This window comes from Passer domesticus, chromosome 4, assembly GCF_036417665.1.
Source record: "Passer domesticus isolate bPasDom1 chromosome 4, bPasDom1.hap1, whole genome shotgun sequence".
Classification (NCBI taxonomy): Eukaryota; Metazoa; Chordata; class Aves; order Passeriformes; family Passeridae; genus Passer; species Passer domesticus.
The window spans coordinates 13,359,748-13,380,294 of record NC_087477.1 but is presented as its reverse complement, the minus strand read 5'-3'; the positions used below and the strand labels follow the sequence as shown (position 1 = coordinate 13,380,294).

General features: G+C 40.8%; 1 protein-coding gene across 50 annotated transcripts in view; it reads left to right on the top strand.

The window, feature by feature from the left end:
• Positions 1-20,547, top strand: part of ANK2 (ankyrin 2) — a 277,110-nt gene that overhangs the window by 208,237 nt on the left and 48,326 nt on the right. For 38 of the 50 annotated variants that reach the window (XM_064416065.1, XM_064416074.1, XM_064416072.1 and 35 more), the window contains 5 exons: positions 1,822-1,920; positions 6,848-6,920; positions 13,553-13,697; positions 18,008-18,110; positions 18,711-18,814. In XM_064416065.1, coding sequence (XP_064272135.1) covers positions 1,822-1,920; positions 6,848-6,920; positions 13,553-13,697; positions 18,008-18,110; positions 18,711-18,814 — 524 coding nt within the window. Of the gene's footprint in view, positions 1-1,821; positions 1,921-6,847; positions 6,921-13,552; positions 13,698-15,350; positions 15,363-18,007; positions 18,111-18,710; positions 18,815-20,547 lie in introns of all 50 variants that reach the window. The other 12 variants (XM_064416092.1, XM_064416102.1, XM_064416097.1 and 9 more) reach the window with 2 other exon arrangements.

Sequence of the window (20,547 nt, the reverse complement as noted above, 5' to 3'; positions counted from 1 at the left end):
TCAAGGGCAGTTCAGAACCTGGTGGTGGTTTTTTTGGGTGGGTTCTTTTTTTACATTTAGACCCACATTTCTGTCCCTCCGTGCTCTAAATTGTTTGCAGGTTCTTAGTGAGTTCACCTCAGTGAACTCAGTGAAGTTAATACCCTCAAAGACCATCAATAGCTGCTGGCACAGCTCCTTCTCTGCAGTCAGCCAGCCAGGAATGCGACTGTCCTATTTCACGTTGATGTTGTTACTAGTCACCTCTAATTGGGTAATCGTTAGAACACTGCCAGAGTGGCCAAAACTCCTGTCATTCCCCAGAGTGGATCCGTTTTCCATATACCTTTAAGTGTGTATGCTGAAATCAGCACTGGCACCATGTCTGGACCTGGAACAATCACGTGGAATAATCTTGTGTGAAAGTTATTCAAAATACCAGTTTGTGCACTGGATCATCAAGTGAGAGACTAGTGTAGTCAGCTTCTGGGACTGTAGGTACTTTTTGGGGTGTTTAACTGAGGGTTCCTTGACTTGATTTCAGTCGTCACACTGGGGCTGTCATGCCCAGGCCCAGGTCTAACCCAAGTCCAAGCAGCCTTAGGGATGTATCTTTGCTGCACAGTTGGCTGCTCCCTCAGGTATTCTATCTGTCCTTGTCCACACACTGCAACCTCTGGCTTGAGATAAGAGAGGATTTCAACCTGAGACATCTGGTAGGGAGATATACAGGAGTGGTGGATGAGCAGCTAATGTGCAAGTGAAGTAACAGTCAAATTATTTGTGTTGTGAAGGTGCTAATCTGTTCATTTTGTGTGCTAATCTGCAGACTAGGTGATTCTTCAGGGTGGCTGAGCTAGACTAATACAGAAGAGTTTAAATTTTAGATAACTGAAGTTGTTGCTGAAGAAGAGAGAGCCCTCAGGCTGATAAACCCTGCACATGGTGCAGTGGGGTCACAAGAGAAATCATTTCTGTGCAAAGAGTGATACAGTGACAGTCTATGATTCCTCAGGAGACCAGCATGTTGTCCCTTGGTTCAGTGCAAAAGAGCATGGAACAATCCTGTGTAGAACCCTTTACAAAGAACCATGGAACACAACCCTTCCTCTCCTCCCCATGCTCAGTGACATGGGGACTGTGGACTGCCACTGTTCCAAGAGATGAAATGGGGATAAATAGGTCTAAACTCTTGTTAAATTATTTTAGTGTCCTTTTGATGAATGACATGTCTCTATATGTTATGAATATTCAAACTGCAAATAAATGTATTTAAATGGAACTATATTCTTCACCCTCAAGCCTTTTGTGGCTTGTACTTGTTAAATCATTAGCTTTTGTGAACTGTTAATGGAAGTACATTTTTGTTGTGTGAAGGAATAGGAGTATATGTGGACATCACAGCTGTAATTTTGTATTCCCCAGATAAGTAATTGTACCTGGTAAAGGTGTCACAGTTTCAACTGGGAGTGAAACTGTAAAAAGCTAAAACACTTTTTACTTTCTAGAAGAGTATTTTTGCAAAATAAGTGCCAAACTTATGCAGGCAAGGCAGGCTGCATAGTGAAATGTGAGCCCTGAAGGGTTAAAGCATACAGCGCTGTAGTATTTGGAATCGCTGGCAGATGTAAGTGTGTTGTGTTACCATGGCAATTGGGGCTATAGTCTTAAAGAAGTTACAAAGGCAGAGTCAGATGTAACGGTAAAAAAGCCGTGATTTTCCTAGGCTGTGCCTTGTTTTGGATGGAAATGCTGGCTCATGCAGCGTGGAGAGTGATCTCATTGGTTCACATCACAATCCTCCCTCTCTCTCAGCGCTCTCCCCCTCTCTCTTCCCTTCAGAATGGTAACACAGCCTTAGCCATCGCCAGGCGCCTGGGATACATCTCTGTGGTCGATACGCTGAAGGTTGTAACAGAGGAGATCACCACCACCACAACTGTGAGTTGCACTTGCATTCAGATGTGGCTCTTCTTTACTCAGACTGTTGTCTTTCTGCTCTTCCCTCAGGCTCTCCGTGCATCTCTTTCTTTTCTGTTTTGTTTGGGGAGTTTTAGCTCCCCTCCTCCCCGCCTTCCCTTTCTGTTGCATTTTTGCTACAGTGCTTTCAGCGTGTCTTATAAGCATGTGGAAGTGTGTGCAAGGCAACAGGCTCCCCTGAGCTGGGGAACAAACTCTGTGTGCACACGGATAGAAAATAACAATTCAGAGTGAAACTTGTTTCTAGACCTGGGTCTGAGCTGCAAACCCAAACTTTCCTGAAGTCTGTGTCGTTGTTCAGATCCTGCCATTTCTCCGTTTGTCTTTTCACCTCTCCTTTCCTGTCTGGCCTTACATCCCCACACTTTTGACACCTCCTGAGGCTCAATCCTTGCAGCATCTCTACGTTTGGACCACACCAGCCATGGCCTGAAGCCAAGCCTAATGATGCTCACTGGATGGCTGTGAATCACATCCATCATCTTCTTGCTTAAGTCACTTCCAGTTCAAACAGATCCTGTTTTTCCAAAATGCATAGGAATCTTTCCTTATGGGCTCAGTCCTCTCAGTGCTCCACATTCTTGGAGTCTGTATTTTGACATCAGGGCTTGTGAACAGTGTGTGCTGAACATCAGCGAGGTGGTACTGCAGCTTTAAGCCAGGAAAAGCTGATCTATTTGGACACCCTAGGAGGAGAAGGTTTTCCCTTCTTTCACTTTTACCTCCCATCTACAAATGACATAGCAGGTAGGAAGGGAGAACATTAGAAATACTGCATAATTTAAGAAAATAGATTTTATTTAAGTCTTGGTTACTTCATTCATCTTGAAACATTGCTGTAAGGTCATGCTTTTTCATTTTATTTTTGATTTTTTTTTTTAATGCAAGATTAGCACTCTAGAAACCCCATCAGCTCTAGATGACATTTAGGAGCTCAGAGCTGTAAAAATCTGTAGGTTACTAAAAAGATGCCACTGCTCAGTCATGGAGAGGGTTAGAGAAAGAGAAGTCCAAAATCACTTGTAAAGAAATGGGAAAATAATTTTTGTTTTGTTGCGTGCTGACGGCAAATCCCATTTGATACGAACCAAGGAAGATGCAATAAAGATAACATGGCATAAGGTTACAAATAGAATGAGTCATAATTTATTAATGACCTGCAAAGATCAGGCTGAGTCAGGTTTGGAGGAGGAATTCCGGCGTAATTCCAGAAGTCTCTTAATAAAGACTGTGTGTCTCTGTTGTTATTACTTCATGTTCTTGTTTAATCATACAGCACATCATACATGTATGTGCATAAACACATGTATCTAATCAGAAGTTTAGGAAAATAAAACCTAGGGAAATTTTTTTTGAGAAACTTTAGTTCTTATATTTTTAAGCTTTGGAGGAAACCTTTGTCATGTATTCTGTGCTGTGTCCTAGCACAAATTTTTAATTAATTTTTTGATAAAAGCAGTAACTTCCTTTCTCATTTCCACTGTGTTTCACTGTGCAGCTTTGGACCTTGTCTCATGTAAGTGTTAGATCTTTGAAATAATAGGAATTGCACTGCAAAAAGACACGTGAGCTATTTACTTGGGATAAATATTTTTTTAAACGTTGAGGATTAATGGTATTTTCTACCAGATCCCTGATGCCTGGGGTTTAGGACTGAATCAAGTACTGAAACTTACTTGCAGGGTTGACCTTTAGTGCTCTCACAGAAGAGAAATCTAAAATCTTGTTCTGTGTCTGCATACTTGGAAAGCCGGGTGGGAGCCCTCGATAACTCAGATTCTCCAGCTGTGAATACATGTAAGCCTTGTACCTTAGGGGGATGTGTGGAATGGTGGTGTTTGGTGGTGGGGGGGATGTTGATTGAACATAATGTAGAGCAAGTCCTGCAAAGGAGGGCTAATAGCAGGTGCTCCCTGCAGTCAGGTTCTCCAGATGGTGAGGCTGCTGTTGCCAGACCTGAGCCTGAGAGAAGGTGCTGTCACCATAGCTACCTCCTTCTGTGAGGCTGGGCTGAGCCCTGCAGCCGGGATGTCACACAGCCCCATGCGTGATTGATATGCAAGTCACTGCCTCTTGAGATGGGGAAAAGGTCTCCAGTGCCAAAGCCTTTCTTTGCTCTAACTTGGAACAAATCTTCCACTTACTTGCAGCAGTGCTGCTCTTAGTGGAACCACATGAATATATAGCAATAGGGAGAATAAAGTGCACGCTTTTTACTGAAATATTAAAGGACAATAAGAAATGAGAATAAACTGGATTTTCAGAGGTTTGTTATGTAATTAAGTTTGGGGCTGTTTGTACAAACAAGCACAGCCTTCCTGTGGATGGATGAATATATGAGGAGCTTTCAGGTTGTTTGCAGTATGCTGCTGTGAGTAAGTCATTACTGCAAGCACATATAGGTTTACTTAGCTGAATTATATATTGGAATTATTCTGTGCCACCCAGAGAAAATCTGGCCTTAGAATGAAAGGCTCAAATACAGAAGCCGTAAGTAAACTCTATCATGGACTTGTCACTACAAGTGACAAGTAGAGAGTTTGAGGAATACACACTGAGCAATTTTCCATGTGGGCCATTCATGGGGCTAGATAAGGATTTTAAATTTTGAGAGTATTTGATGAGCCTATCAATTAAAAAAATTCTAATATCACACTAGAAATGCCTTTAAATGCATCAATTCCAAAGAGAAGTTCTTGGGATTAGAATTAATGTAGAATTAATGATTCTTGCTGAGTTCAGTGTTCCAAAATTGGCAATGAAGATTTTTTGTTCTGTAATGTGCATATGCACACACACTCTTTTGAATCTCTTTTCCAAGTTGTTTCAATTGCTAAATTATGAAGTATTTTTTTTCTAACTGATGGGAAAACCAGTAAGTCAATAAAGTATCCTTGCTTCCCTGTAAATAGATAATAACATCTGCAAGCCTTAGAGACCAGATTTTTATGTGGAGGCCTGTAAAAACCTGCGTAACAAATAGATGGTTGTAGTGATCCATAAACCTTGGTTACCTGGGAGATAAAAAAGTGGACAGTGGTCCTCTCTACCTGCAGCCTGTGCTTTAACTTACTTGATTGTTCAACTCACGTGTTAACTCTGGTGTTGAAGAGACAAAGTCAGTGCCACCTGAATGACAGCACCTTCCCATCTGTCATGGCTGGCCTTGTCACCCCACTGCTGCCTGACATTTCTATCCCAGGAAAGCCATGGGGATACAGGGGAAAAGGCAGTCCTGGTGGTGGGGCCATTCGGTGAATAGAAACTAATTTGCAACCCTGAACATGTGTTCTGCTGCAACAGAAATAATGAGTTGTTTTTACTCATGGGGAAGAGGGAATTTAGGAGCCTAATTAGGATTGCCAGTTGAGGCAAAGGGCATTGTTCTTTCCCTGTACCTCAGGAGGGTAAACTGCTGTCAGAGTCAAATAGATTTCAGAAATGGAAAGCAGACTTTTAAAACTAATTTCCAAAGTAACTACACAGTTGGTAACTTAGTTATTTATTAAAGTGCAGTATTTTACAATAAGCAAGAAAGCTGGCTTTGTCAGTTTGTTAGAAAGAGAGGAGTACATAACAGGACCAGGAAATAACTAGTAAGTTTTGTGCAACAAAAGTTGCTATTGACTTCACGGCTTGATATCAACAGGCATTTTCCCAAAAGAATATTGCATAAGGGACTCAGGGTTTGGCTGATTTAATTATTCCTCCCATGAAACGCTTTGGCTCCTTTGCATGTGATGTTCATGTATGCCCGATAGATGGTGTGTGCAGCAGGGAGGGAGTGCTGCCTCACAGGGGGTTTCTCAGGGAGACACATGGCTCCTGGCCCTGCCCTCCGTGCCAGAGGGGCACCTGTGCTCCCGCACTTCCCCAAGAGCCGTGTGCCAGCTGCTCTCCACAGCTCCCCCGCTGGCTGGGAGGAGCCAGGGAAATTGGTACTTTTTGGTTGTGACCAAGGCATTTCTGATCACTGCTCCTTTTGAAGCCTTTGGCGTTTTGTCCCCTGCATCCTAGCACACTGAAGAGTTCCCTGCAGACAACTTTTTCACATCTTGTACTTCCTGCAGTTTGTCTTGTTATATTCTTCATCTCCTTCTCCAATGTGAATCTGGATGCTAAAAAGATGTCCTCATACTCAATTCAGCATCCCTGGGGATCTTCTGTTTCCTCCCAGAAGTAATTTATAAAGATAAAATTATATTTTAAAAACCCTAACAAACTTCCAGTGTTTCCCTGCTCTTATATCTAACCCAAATCCTCCCACTATTCCTCAGTCCATAATTGCCTTGATTCACAATATTTTGAGCTTTTAGGTGCACAAGATATTTCAGAATCTTCAAATAACTTTTTTTTCCTCTGGTGCTTAGGGGGAATATACACAATTTATGAAAAGGATATAATTAATATGCACTGTAGTCACCTTTTTCTGGAGAAGGGGGAGAAATGTTTCAAGTGATCTGTGTAAATCCTTCACATCTTTTTTTAGTTCAGGAATTTCACATCATTCATAACTTCATTTCCAAATGTTTTACAATTTAATAATTTCCATATGCCCCATACAACTTCCTCAAGCTCTTCTGTAGACATTACCTAATTAATTTAAAAATCATCCTGGAAACATTGAGCTGAATTGTTCTACATGCACCGTTTATAAATAAATTTTATTTCTCTAACCAGCTCATTATCTTATGGTTTTGTACTTTTCTTCCAGAAGAAACGTTACCTTATGCAGCACTGAGAATAGGAGCTTCTGGAATAAAGATGAAAAAGCAAGTTAGGAGAAGAAGAACCATGTTGTGAAATGCCTCAGCACGTCCCACTGCTGTCTGTTGAAAATGCCCTACTGTAAACTTTGCTCCTCTGACTGATGATTCTGTCTTTGCAGACTGTAACAGAGAAGCACAAGCTAAATGTACCCGAGACAATGACTGAGGTCCTGGATGTGTCAGATGAAGAAGGTGGGTGACTTTGGTAAATTCCTCTTCCATATCACCTATGTAACCTGTTACACAGGCTCAAGAAGCTGCTTTAGTACTCTGACATCTTCATTTTGCTGTGCTTGCAATGGAGTTCTTTTTAAAATGATGTAATCATTATGGTATTTTTATAAAGATGCCAAAATTTGAAACACAGCAAAATCCTGGACCCCTACATCTTTTCCAGAAAAAGCTTATCTGAACCAAATTGGCAACTGAGTCCATTTCCCAACTCCAGGCTTTACAATTTCAATGTAGAGCTGCCCCAAAGTTGGCTTTGACCCTCCCATAAAGAGGAATCTGAGCAGTTAATTTTTTTGGATGTGTGCCACTTGTATCAGATACAAATATCCAGGAGTTTTGCCTAATTGGAAACATTTGTGTAAGAAGATGCATAAGGCGGAGGGTGAGGAGAGCATTCCCTGGAGGGAGCTTTTGGCACAGGGGAACTCAGGGATGCACATGGTGTGGTACAAAGTAACAATGCATAACAAATGACATAAATTCAGCACTTGGTTTCCCAGGACTTTGCACATGCAGGTAGGAGATGTGTCCCACCACTTAGCTATCCCCCGAGGGAGTTTCTCTGACTTTCTGGGAGAAGTGACAAAGTATCACACTTTTTTACAGCTCAGAATTGCAGAAATGGCCTAAACCCACCCTTTTCTAAGAGTCTGCAAGTGACTTCTTAGAAATTTTAGTCACAGCAGTATTAATAAATATAAACACAGTTGGAAGGCTTTTCTATGTTCCTTTTTACACTTGGGAGTGTCAATATTACAATATCCTATGTGTGCCATTTTATGGTGGTTGTTATTATTTCACACAAATAATTTGTAGGGTGAGTAGTTTCCAGAAAGTCCTGGGAATTTGGAAACTCAGCTTACAGGGTTGGTATTTTTCTTCTGCAAAGAAAACAGATGCATTTGTGGTTCTAAATGGTGCACAAAGTTAATGGCATTCATTAATTATAAGTGCTTCTATTGCTTTTAGAAATGGGATTATGCTGATAAATGAGTTACACTCTTGAGAAAATATGATGCTTAGGCTCCAGATGCAACTTTTTGTTTTAAAATGCAAAAACAAGCAAGTGTGATTCAAAATCAATTATTTTCTGCTGCATCATGACCAGTGAAATGATTTTGCTACTTTGTCTCTGGTTAAGAAGCATTCAACTGCTTGTGTAATTATTATGTCGAATCACCTTTAAATAACTCATTGCCTTATGATCACCTTGTTTAGTTTTCTCACAGTTTTTTGATCTACCATTGAATCATCTTTAAATCCACAAAGCCTAGTATGTTTTCCTGCTTCTACTGGATTAATCCAGCATGTTCCTTTTTCTCAAACCAATTTGTGTGTTGTGCAGCCTTTAAACACTCTGATGAGGAACCCTTCAGTGATGGGGAAGCATATAGTGGCACAGGTGCTGTTAGCAGGAGTTCATGGAGTAAGACATACAGACTCTTTGTTTGACTCAGTCTATTCTTTTTTTGTGTAGTAACAACACGTGTTTGCAGAATTTGGGTATCTAACACTGCTCCTCTCTGTTATTTTGAAGTGTGGTTGAGTGTGTGTTTCATGAAAGGTGGGAGGAAGAAGGGAAGCCAGAAAATCTCAGATTTATTACCTATATCTTGAGTGTGTTGGCAGAACTTGAAGGGGCTGTCCTGCATGACTAATGCTCTCCTGTGCTTTGAATTAACATTCGCTGCAAGAACTCCTAATGGGGATGGTGCTTGTCGCAGTAACTTTAAATAGCTGGGGACAGGAAGGCTGCAGAACTTGTTCAGTAGAGAGGATGAACCATTTAGGGCTGGGGTAGCTTCATAAGAGGCTAGCAGTGAGGGTTCTGTGATGCTGTGCTCTTTCAAGTGACACAATATGTTCTGAAATAAATCGATGTGCTGCTGCAAACCTGCCAGCTGTATTTATATCATTATAAAGTTGAACATAAGAGTACTTGAGCAAAGTATTTCAGGTCCTGTTGTGTAGCATGTTCATCACTGATGATAAGTACTTTGCACTTTGCTTGGAAGATTGGTATGTTGCATAATTGTATGCTGTCATGTTGTTAATATAGTGTTTGTATTCCTAAAACAAAGTTAACAGACAGTCTGAGCAGTATAAAATAAAAGACAGTTATCTATCAGATAGCTCAGCTTGGTGTGGAAGGTCCTGCTCTGGGTAGCCTGTTTTAAAATATCTTGAATGGACAGAGTGCCACTAATTCTTCAATTTTCTTGCACCTTTTTTTGGGTTTATCTACTGAATTGTTATTAATAATCCTTTACTTTTTATGTTACCTGCAAAACCAAATCTTCCTTTTGAACAAAATCACATTGTATTTTTTATTTAAAATGGCATTTAATCCCTGCTCATGGGGATTGCACTACAGCTGCCCATAGGCAGAGCTGTTAAGTGACGTGGTTTGTGCAATCTGTACCCCTGCCAGAAGTGCTCAGTGTGGATAAAGTTGCACTAAAAACTCTGTAGGTTTTTATCATTGTATCAGCCTTGGCTGTATTGCTGCTAAGGTCAGTTGCTTTAAACCTATCACCACAAAAGAAGCATTTTGCACCTGAGAGATCCTTAAAACAAGAAAAAAGGAAATTACTGCAAAGCATCCCGTGAAATGCATTATAATGATGTCTACAGAATTAGTGAAGTTAAGCACAAGCAAATGTTTCTGTTAGGGTCAAGTCTGTGTAAACACACAGAAAAATGTAGAAAAGGCGGGAGCCTGGTTTCTTTCTTATTTCCCCATATATTAATATGCACCTCTATCCATTCCATGCCTCATTTTTGTGCCAGAAGAGCTGCACAAACCAACAGTGGTTTATCTTTGAAATTCCCATGGGAGATAGTGCAGTAAGTGTACTGCTATAAAGAATACAACCAGTAAAACAGGATGTTCAAGAGCTCTCACGTGTTTCTTTTTGAGCCTCCTCATTGCCAATTAATTTTTAAAAGTTGTAGTTTCAGTGTCTGCTTGAGACCAAGTTCTGGCTGCTGCAGAAGTTGTCAAGCTCTAACCATGCTAACCCACATCCTCCATTCTGGCAGCACAAATGTTTCACCACGTGGTGACCCAGTCCAGAGAACTGACCTGTCTGAAAATGAATCTCTTTGTCCTGACAAGTTATTTTCCAGCCAGACAACTTTTGCTGGCAGAAGAGAATAGAAAGGCTGAAAAGGGTGAAATACCACTGTTAGGAGCAGCACTGCCTGAGATGTCAACCAGGAAAGTTGACTCACACCAAACTGTAATTCGTGCTGACACGGCAATTGCAGAGAAGGGGTAGGCAAAGATTGTCTATCCCTTCCCTGTTTGTTGTGTGCAAAGAGTTCATGGACAAGGTGTTCTATCTGTGAACCACTGCATTGTAGTGACCTTGGATACCAGGAAGCAGTTCATAGCTGATCCTATATCTGGCTGCATCACATTTCTGATAAGACAGAAAATCCCCCCCAGTGCTTAAATACAGCAACGAATTTCCTGAGTGCCCCCACGCATGGCCTTGGAGTAGCTAATGCTGCTGCATATGTGTGAGAAATGAGCAGCTAAGACTGGGCAGAATCCACTGCTGTTCTACATGCACAGAATTCCTCTGAAGAAGCACCTGAACTAGTGGGAAAATTTCATTTCCTTAATTAAACCTGGAAGTTAAAGAACAATTAGGAATTGTTCTTAATAGACTAAGGTTGCTGTTGCTGCACATTAAAACACAGTAAATTTAGAATAGCACCCCTGAGTTAACTCACCCTCTAAATAAAGCAGTTTGTATCCAGTAGTATAAAATGTAGCCACAGGATGCTGATTTACAGAAGTAAAGCCTTCGTGGCTTAGGGATGTGGGGGTATTTTGTTATTTTATTGTTTTTTTTACCTAGATCCAACATAGCAACTTCCTAAATACCAAGACAGCCACCTGTCAAGAATTGGAATTCTTTTTGCAGTGGGTTCATAGGCAAGAAAACAAAATCATGGTGTCTCTCCCTCCCCAGAGGTCCTTGAGAGTAGAAGTGCACTTCTTCTTTTGAGATTTACTTAACCTTCTGCCACTCTGTGGATGCTGCCCTGAGCTCCCAACAGCTGACATGATGATAAATTTAAAGTCATGTATCAATATCTGATACCCCATATGAAGCCACACTTTCCTGGCTGGCTACAAAGAAACAAAGTTAAAGCATTAGCCAAACTGTAATCCAGGGAAGATTCTAATGTGGGCAGCTAAATAGAGGATTGACTTAGGGAATTGGAAGTGTCCAAAGTGTAAGAGAAGCTCTGCAGTTATGGAATATATATTCCATAAAAATTGTTATTGCCATAGGTGTCCTTTCTCCATCTGCAACGCTTCTGTGGTGAGCTTTAGACTTATCTGCATGCTGCAGAGAAAACAATAATTTTGGCAAACTCATATAACTGTATCTGGCTTTAAAAGCATCTGTTAAAAGTGATTTCTGGCAGTTTGACACAGCCCCCTTTCCTCCATTATTTTATTTTAAAATTGTCTCTGTATTTTTTCTACATTTTGTGAGAAAAATTTCCAGAGCAATTCTCATGCAGCAGTTGAATTTTGCAACTTCGTAGATGGCCACTGCAAACCATGGAGCATGCAAACCAGCAATGTCAAGGGTTATATTTGTCACAAAGTGGTTAGTAAGTGGTGGAAATATTCTTGGCACTAATTTGATGGGGACTGAGATGGCAGACGGGTTGTTTCTTGCATGATGAAAAAGGGCAGTTCCTGTATTGCCACAAAGCAACCATCTGGTGAGATCTGCTGTGTCAGGAAGCCCTTGGTCAGCTGGACACGCAATCATTTAGAGTTAAACACCTATTTTTTTCTCTCCATATGCTGGGAGGCACTGCACGTTTGGGGCATTCATCCCAGGACAGGAAGATGGGAGGGCACGGGCCGTGGGTGGAGCTCCCTCAGTCCTTGCCTGTTCTGAGATGTCTGTGCCTGCTCTGGTTACTGTTTGCAGATGTCCCATCACATCAAACACTGCGACTCAACCCCGCTATTGACATCTCTCAGATCAGAGGCCAAGCTGAAACCAGAGTAGACTTTGGATTTGTTTGGGTTTTTTTTTTTTTTTTAAGGTTGTGGGTGTGATGAAAATGGTAAAGATTTTGCCTTTGTTTCTATTATAAATGGAATGTCTGGCATGATTATCATTATCTAGTTTATTTGAAATATAACTTGAAATTCCTTTTACTGTTTGATTAACAGCATTGCCTTAATATCTTCCAAGTTTTCACTAAGCCCTGTGCTTTTAATGTGACATTCCCAGGAAACAGGAGGCATCATCTGTCAGAAGACAGGAAATATGAAGTGATTAAATGAATTTTATTGTTTTCTGTGAAACTGTGCCCAGTTTCTCCCTCTTAATGTGGGCAGATGGAATTTTCAAGAGTTTTTGCTGTTTTACTGAAAATATTCAAGACTCATTTTTATATCTAATATTTGTGTATGCATAAAAATCTTAACACCCTCTCCCCAAAGTTTACTTAGTTTTAGATGACAAATAATAAATTATTTATTTCTTTACTGAAATGTCATCTAAAAAAATAGCTTGATTTGCTTTGTGAAAATAAGTATCAAGATGAACTTCAGTTAGCCCACACAGCCTAGCAAATGAGAAGGCATAAAGATCTTGGTGGCCTGGGGTTATGTTGTTAGGCTCTGCGGGTCACACCAAGGCTCTGGCAGGCTCACACTGCAGTGATTTACCAGCGGGAAAATGACTGAAATATCCAGGCACAAACTGTGGAGAGGAAGCGTCTTGCAAGTGGGAATGAAAAGAAACATCTACACGTTGCTTGGCAATGGAATCTGTTTTGTTAGTCTGCTGGGGAAAAGCAAATCGTGACTTCATATAGACAGAATTTCCTGGGGAAAAGAATGCTGGACCTAAAAAGAAAAAGGATTAAATTTCATTATTCAGAATATATGCATAAAGGTTACTGGGTCAAATGACAAACGATCCTTTAGGCTGGGATTCATTACAAAGTATGATCATTCCCTTCTATGCAAGTGAGCTTATTTCCAGTTTATGGATGTTGCCATGTTCTAGAAACATGAATTTTGTTGCTGATCACAGAAAGATCTTGGAATATGGGTGCCTTGTATGATGTGAAGTTTGGATAATAGAGAGTTTAAGTTAACCTTTGGGACTATAAGGCATAAGGCACAGAAAATATGTTTTCATCTGAAAACATGTAGATTACAATCAAATGAGTGGTCATATTTAACCATAAACTGTCAGGTTGGGATGCAGCATAGCTGTGTCCAGAAAGCTGAAATGGATTAAAGAACAGAAAGACCACGCTTCAGAGCATAGCAAAAAAAGTGTGCTCCTTGCCACTGTGTGCAACAAGAAGAAATATATGAAATCTAATTGATTAATCACCTTGATTTTAATTTTATTTTTCAAAAGATCTTGCTTGATGTGCCACTTTGATTAAATACATTAATTGCTTGTGGTTTGCAGTGTTTCCTGAGTGGAAAATGCCTTCCTCTTCATTGTGCCATCCAGCTGTTAGATTCTGAGGTGCCATGGAATCAAAGTCGTGTGTGTGCTTATCCCTTGTGGGTTGATTTGCAGGTGATGACACAATGACAGGAGATGGAGGGGAGTACCTTAGGCCAGAAGACCTCCGGGAGCTGGGAGATGACTCTTTGCCAAGCAGCCAGTTCTTAGATGGAATGAACTACCTGAGGTACAGCTTGGAAGGAGGACGCTCAGACAGGTATTTGCCCGGATGTGGAACTTTTCTCATGATACTTCTGCACTCATTTTGCTGTAAGTGTGTGAAATCCCTTTGCTGGGTCTCTGCTTGGGGGTGCACAGGTCAGCAGTTGTTTACTGTGTCAGTGTGGCAGTCACCACTTTGCAGGAGGAAGGGGTGGTCACCCTCATCTGCTTCTGCCATGAGTCATGGGACGGGTGGACAGGGGCTTTGAGCATCAGGTGAGCTGACTTTTTGGAGTGGTTTGCTGGCTCAAGGTATCAGGAGAGGAGCAATGGACTTTCCAGCTCATTCTGCACTGGACTGGCAGTGAGTGTATTGTCTGCAAGCACCTCCACTCTTTCTGGTTCCTCATGGTTGAATTAGCAGGAAAAAGAATACTTGTCCTTCTACTGACCCAACTGTAATAATAATAATAAAATAGAAGCATTAGTTTATTCAGTCCAGACAATGTACTGATTTGCTTATGTCTAAAAAGTTGAATTTAAGCTTAGATTTCTTTGTGGAATAAGAGTGCATGCAGCTTTGATTTAATTTTTCTTTTTCTGAGTGTCATTATATTCTACAAAAAATATGGAGTTCCCTTCCCAAAAGGAAAGATTTCATTAGTGAGCATAAGTGTAGGCTCAAGCTGGCAGATTAACCCCCACAGTTCTAGTTCAGAATAGCCACCCAGGCATTCCTGGGTGTAATCAGCTCTGTCTCCAGACTCACTGCCTTTAGAACTGGGGTACACTAAAGGGAAGAAAAGAAAAAAAGTTGAAATCTTGGCAACAGAATTTTGAAGCTACCTCATTTTCCAGTCTTGGTCGTTATCCTGGCAGCATTTCTGAAGCTCAGTGGAATCAGTAGGATCCGTTCTGTTTACTTGAGTAGCTGGGAATTGCTTCTGGAACAAAAGATGTCAGGAAACAGTTTGGTTTGCCTCGCAGCATGTGTAAATCCCAGCATTCAGGTCCTGCAAGCCTGGAGTCTGTTGGTTTTTAGACAGTGAGTCCACTGAAAACAAAGAGACTGTGTGGCTTTTTAATGCTCAGAGGAAGTCTATGAACTACATCAGAATGCCTAAAATCAAAACCTTTCATTCTCTCAATGGTAGCAAAGTTTGGGAGTGTTTTAGGTTTTAAGATGTATAGAAAAGATTGTGCAGGCAAGTGTTAAGCCAGTTTAAGTTAGGCTCCTATTTAGAATATTTTAGCTTTTAAATCTTGTCAGTGGATTTCAGTAGATTCTCACTGGCATGTCACTGATATGGTTTCATTTGTATCGTATGAAAATTATTTCAAATCCTGTAGGAACCAGAATTATACTGAATGCAGCTAAATTCTAAAGGGAGAAATATTGAAAGAGGGACATCTTTCTAATTCCATGGCCTCATTTTCTGTCACCTTCAGGTTACTGATTTTAAGAATTTTCACAGAGACTGATTCAGTTGTTTTGCATTTCCTTTTAATGTGATTTTCATTGCATTATGACAACTTTGGTTTTTCAGGAAATTCAGTAAAGCAAGATAGTATTAGCACTCTAGACTCATATGATCTTACACATTAAACAATTTGATTTACAAACATGTATTTTTCATTTGTAACCATCTTTCCTATTTATTTTATTTCTCTCTCCCTTTCATTTTTCTTTTCCATATGCTTTCATTAGCATCATGCCCAGGTAGGTATTACATAGCATGAACACCTGTTGTCTCTATCTCCTCCTATGGCACCTGTCTGCTCATCCACTTTGAAGGCCTGCTGTATGCAGAAAGTTGAGTTGGAGAACCAAAGGAACAATGCTAATGTTACGAAACATTTTTGAGGTCCATTTTTACAGTGTTCATGACCCCAGGTTTTTTTCTCAGCTTCTGAAAGAACACATGTAAATATACACTTACATCTAAGCAAGAGATAATGCTCAACCAGTCTGGAGCTCATTAAGTCTATGTCTAGGCTGGGAAGTGAGTGTGCACTGCAAGTCCCTCAGTCAAGCAGAGTAGAAACTTGGCATGGGAATGCTAGTCCTACTTTCTGGATACCACTAGGGCCTTGGTCAGGGCTTAGAGGTGGGTGACATGTGCCTGTGTACACAGGCAAGGCACACTCTTAGGTTCAGGAGCGTTGCAGCATTCCTGGGTTCCACAGGTCTGTGTCTGGGGCTGGCTGCTTTTGGTCCCACAACCCTTCAGACCTGAGATTTATCAACCACATTTGAGAAGAATCTGCATTTAGGTGTTGGTCTTGTGTCTGGTTTAGGTAGGCTTTTTTATGTTTCGTGGAATTCCTGAATGCTTATGGCACTGATAAACAGTAAGTCCTGTGCTCAGTCCCTGAGGGGACCATCATTTCAATCAGTACCTTTATTCCTAAGTCTGAGCAGCACAGACCTTTTAACTCCTGGTTTGCTCTTCATTGAGTTGGTCCAACGCACAGATGAGGCAGTTCCATCTGAGCTCTACTTTTGAAATTGAGTGTAGCAGGAAATTTATATATAATGTATATAACGATGTATTATACTATAATATATAATTGTACTATAACTACCTGCAGACCTCAGTCATGGATGTGCCTATCCTGTCTGCAAATAAAGTCCAGCTCATTTTGTATTTATTAGAGCAAAATTAGGACAGGTACTATACAGTGGATAGCACTTGGCTACTTGTACTGGTGGTAGTAGCAGTGAGGATGGACAGAGCCACCACAGGGATAACCAGCCAAATGCAGTTCAGGATTCCCCCCATTCAGTGTCTATCCAGGACGTGGTGTTAGCTGAATAGCAGAACCTACAGCTTGGATGGTGACTACCTCACGGGCATTGCATGGCTCAGCAGAGTGGTTCTGGAAATGTCAAACATGGAAATGAACACAGGATGATGATGGCAAATGGGGTCTGCTACTGAAGCTTGTTCTTCAGCCAAAGAAAAAGTGTTAAATTTTGGTTTGCTTTTTTCTCAAGGCTTTCTGAAAGCTATCTTTGCTTCCAGTTTTGTACAATCTACTTGGGATGCTGAACAGGCCACTGGTATAAGCTAATGCTCAACAGCACTGATTATTCATCAATGCCACGTATTTCTAATAAAAATAAGATAACCGTTTGCTTCTATAAATGGATCAAAAATTACTGAGTGCGTGTAACTATTGTTAAAAAAGGCTGTGGTCTGAATCAGATGATATGCACTTAAAGCATTTGAAACTTGTGTCTGTAATGAACCCGTGAATTTTATTGCTAACTGCTGAAAATGAACTATCCCTTAAAACTCTGTGCATCTGGATAAATGGCCTATTGTTCTGATCCAGCATGTTAGTCATTATGAGCACTACTCACGGATGTGTAAGCCAGGAACACAAAACTGCTTCCTTCAGTAAGAGGTGTGGTATTCCTCAAGGTCTACATCAACATCACAAAGTACATGCACAACATCTGAAGGTGGATGATATGGTTTTTAAAATCGTACTGTTGTCATACTGCAGCTAGTGAACACAAAAAGGACAAAACTCATGCTATTTGGTAGCAGAAACCCCATTTACCTCAATATGTCCTTCTGTGGTGTCGTATTTGTCTTTTTTTTGTTTTTGCTTTTTGCTGGTGGATACTGCAGCTACATTCTGAGCCAGTGCTTGGAAGCAGCTTATTTACTGCCTTGCACCTCTCATTGCTACAGCAACCAGTGCTCTGTAAAGCTGTGTGTACTTACAGCGAGATCAGTGCTCACACTGGGGCTGTCTCCCTGCAGATGCTGTTGGCATTCAGAGGAAGGTTCTGTTTTACACAGGAGCTTGTGGCTGGCCACACTTCGCCTTGCTGTGTGTACCTTCCAGGGGACAATGTCAGGCTTACTGATTTACAGCTTAAGGGGAGAGAGTAAATCCCAGCAAAGCTTCAGAAAGAGTCATTTGAGCTTTTCTTCAGGATGGTAGCATCCTGGCTTTCCATAGTGGTTTGCTTGTGTGATGCAGTAGAGAAGTTCTCCAAAGAGCCTTAACAGAAATGAATTCTCCTTGTTATGAGGAAACCATCATGCCACAAAGCCAAATCTAAAGTACTTGTGTGTATAAAATAAACTGTAATCTAGATTAATCTCTGGGTTCTGCATTTGGAAGCAAATGTGTCAGTGCAAAGGCTTTGTGGCCCGTGGTCAGGCAGGTGGCACAACACAGGTGTGCAAAGCTGTTTTTCCCCTGACTGTGCTCTGCTGCCCCTGGAAGCTGCATGGTGTTGCTAATAGCACGCTTTTCTCATTCTCCCACTCGATCTGTCATGCCACCTTTGCAACCTCCTGTGTGCTGCTGATGCATTGCTCTGGCACCCTACCAACCTGCCAGCCTGCGGTCCTTCAGTTCCGACAGGTCCCACACGCTGAGCCACGCCTCCTACCTGCGCGACAGCGCCATGATCGATGACACCGTGCTCATCCCCAGCCAGCAGGTGAGCAAACCCCTCCCAGCCCCTTCTTGGCTGCAGAGAGCAGGAAACAGGGGAAGGCTGCTCTGCAAATTGTTCCCATGAGACGGTGTGGTGTGCGTTGTTTGGTTCGTTTGAGTACAAACCTCTCTATTTTCTAGGCATTTTAATGGCATCCTGTGCTGTGCAGTATTTAGTCCAAAATAAAGGGGTATGCTGTGTGATTGTAGCACAGGGACCGTGCTCTTAATGTTCTCCATTTTAGCAGATGTTTGTATGTTGCTAATAGAAATCGTGCTACACGTTCAGGGGATGTAATGAACTCATCGCCATTGTCCTAAAAGATACCGTCTTGAAACATGCTTATAGTTAAAAAAAAAGAGATTTAGGAAATGCCTTCTTAGTGAAATCACAGCATTCTTTCACTGAGGCCACTAACATAGGATTACATTAGGGAAATACAAAGTGCTACATTAAGGGTTTCTTGTATCTTAATGCTATTAATACTCCTTTGCTTTAAAAGAAAATATTTAAATGCTTTAGGCACTACTATGCAAAATACTTTTTTTTTTTGTTCATTAATGGATTTCATTGTAGTAAAATGGGGTTATTTTGCTTCCCAAGGTAACAACTCTGGCGAAAGAAGCTGAAAGGAATTCATATCGCTTAAGCTTGGGCCCTGAAATCTTGGACAATGTGGCTCTTTCTTCCAGCCCTATTCATTCAGGGTGAGTGCATCAATTAGCATTACACTACAAAATGAGAAACAGAGTACCTGCAGTGACACTAAAGCTTAACTAGGAGCTGTGTTTTAATTCATTGCCTCCTGGAGCTGCCAATAAATTGTTATGATCTTTTAAGCTCTGACAAACAAGCAAGCCTGAGTACCAAGACTATTCACTGAAATCATTGCAAGTCAGTGGGCCTTTAGTCAAGTACAAGGGGAATGAATGTGATAAATGACACATACACACAGGCATTTGTGTGCATTTTATGGAGAAATAAGTACAATGCCTTTCAGAGTTAATAATAATTGACACCAAGTGCTTAATCACTCCAGATGGTCAGCACTTACTGTGCTGGTGGAGTAGTTGAGGTGAGCACTACCTCAGCTCCAAACAGCTCCAGTGTTTGCCTTCTAAATTACATAAATAGACAGGCAACCAAAACATCATGTGCTTTGCACATATTTGACCACTGTTTCATGTGGCTCTTTGTAAGCATTTGCATTTAGGCAAACTCACTGTCATGGCATAAGGCAGGTCAAAATGCAGGCCCAGCCAAGATCATATTTACAAACCTTATCCTGGCTGGCCTTAAAATCTGTGACTGCATTTGCTTTAAATGCTCTTCCTTACTGGTTTAAGTAATTTCAGTCTTCACACTGAATTCTACATTTGTGTCCTGCCATCGGATTGGATGGGGAACGTGCAGATGAATTCAGAAGAAACTGGAGTAATCAAAAAGCATTTAATCTTGGTGGGCTGTGTACACAGCATGACTGGACAGCACAAGGGGAAAGACTATTTTTGTCAATCTTGAATGAGTTTGCTATTATCTTACAGTCTGTATTTTTAAAAAATAGCATTGAAGTCCCATTTGGAATGACAGGCAGTCCTGATCTAGGGGAGGGACAATATTGCCACATTGACTCATGTGACATGGATGAGAATATTGTTTGTTAGCTGATTGTAGGATAATTGATTGTGACCAGCACTGTTTGGATTTGCTTCTCATGATCTCCAACACTAACAAATGAAATGAAAATATTTAATATGTAAAGTGTGTGTCTGTTTATATATATTCTGGTATGAAAGGTTTAAAATTGCTTTGGTGCTTTACTCTAACCCTGGAGAGCTTACAGGTTTTTCCAAAGGATGTATTAATTTGCTCTTTCTGAAAGGTAGGTCTTTTCTGTGATTGCTGAGGATGGACTAAATACTTTCTATAAGAGTGGCACTTAGATGTGCAATTATTTTTTTGTTTTCTTTTAAAAAATATGAGTGATATTCCCATCTTTTGAGATGACCAGGATGCTAGTGGTAGGATAAAACATGTGATTTTAATAGGAGCAACACTCTGCAGCCTTACATGAAATAGTGAATTTTAACACAACACAAATTATGTTCTTCTTTCTATATATATACACTAACCTGACACTGAATATTGTAATAAAGAAAGCTTTAATAACAATTCCTCAGCTTTTGAAAAAGACTGTACAACACTTCATTTTGATCTTGTTTAGATTGGTCTGAGTCATAAACTCTTGGGGTGCATCTGTTTTCTTAGAGAAGTACATTGACTACTAGATTTTTGCTTCTAAGACCTTACTTTAAAAGCGAAGCAGTTGTAGAAGTTCATGATTGTTGCACTTACTCTGCTGGAACAACAAATGTATTTGTGATTCATAGCCCTGTTTTCAGCCACACTCCTCTCCACATGCAAACACACACTGTTAGTG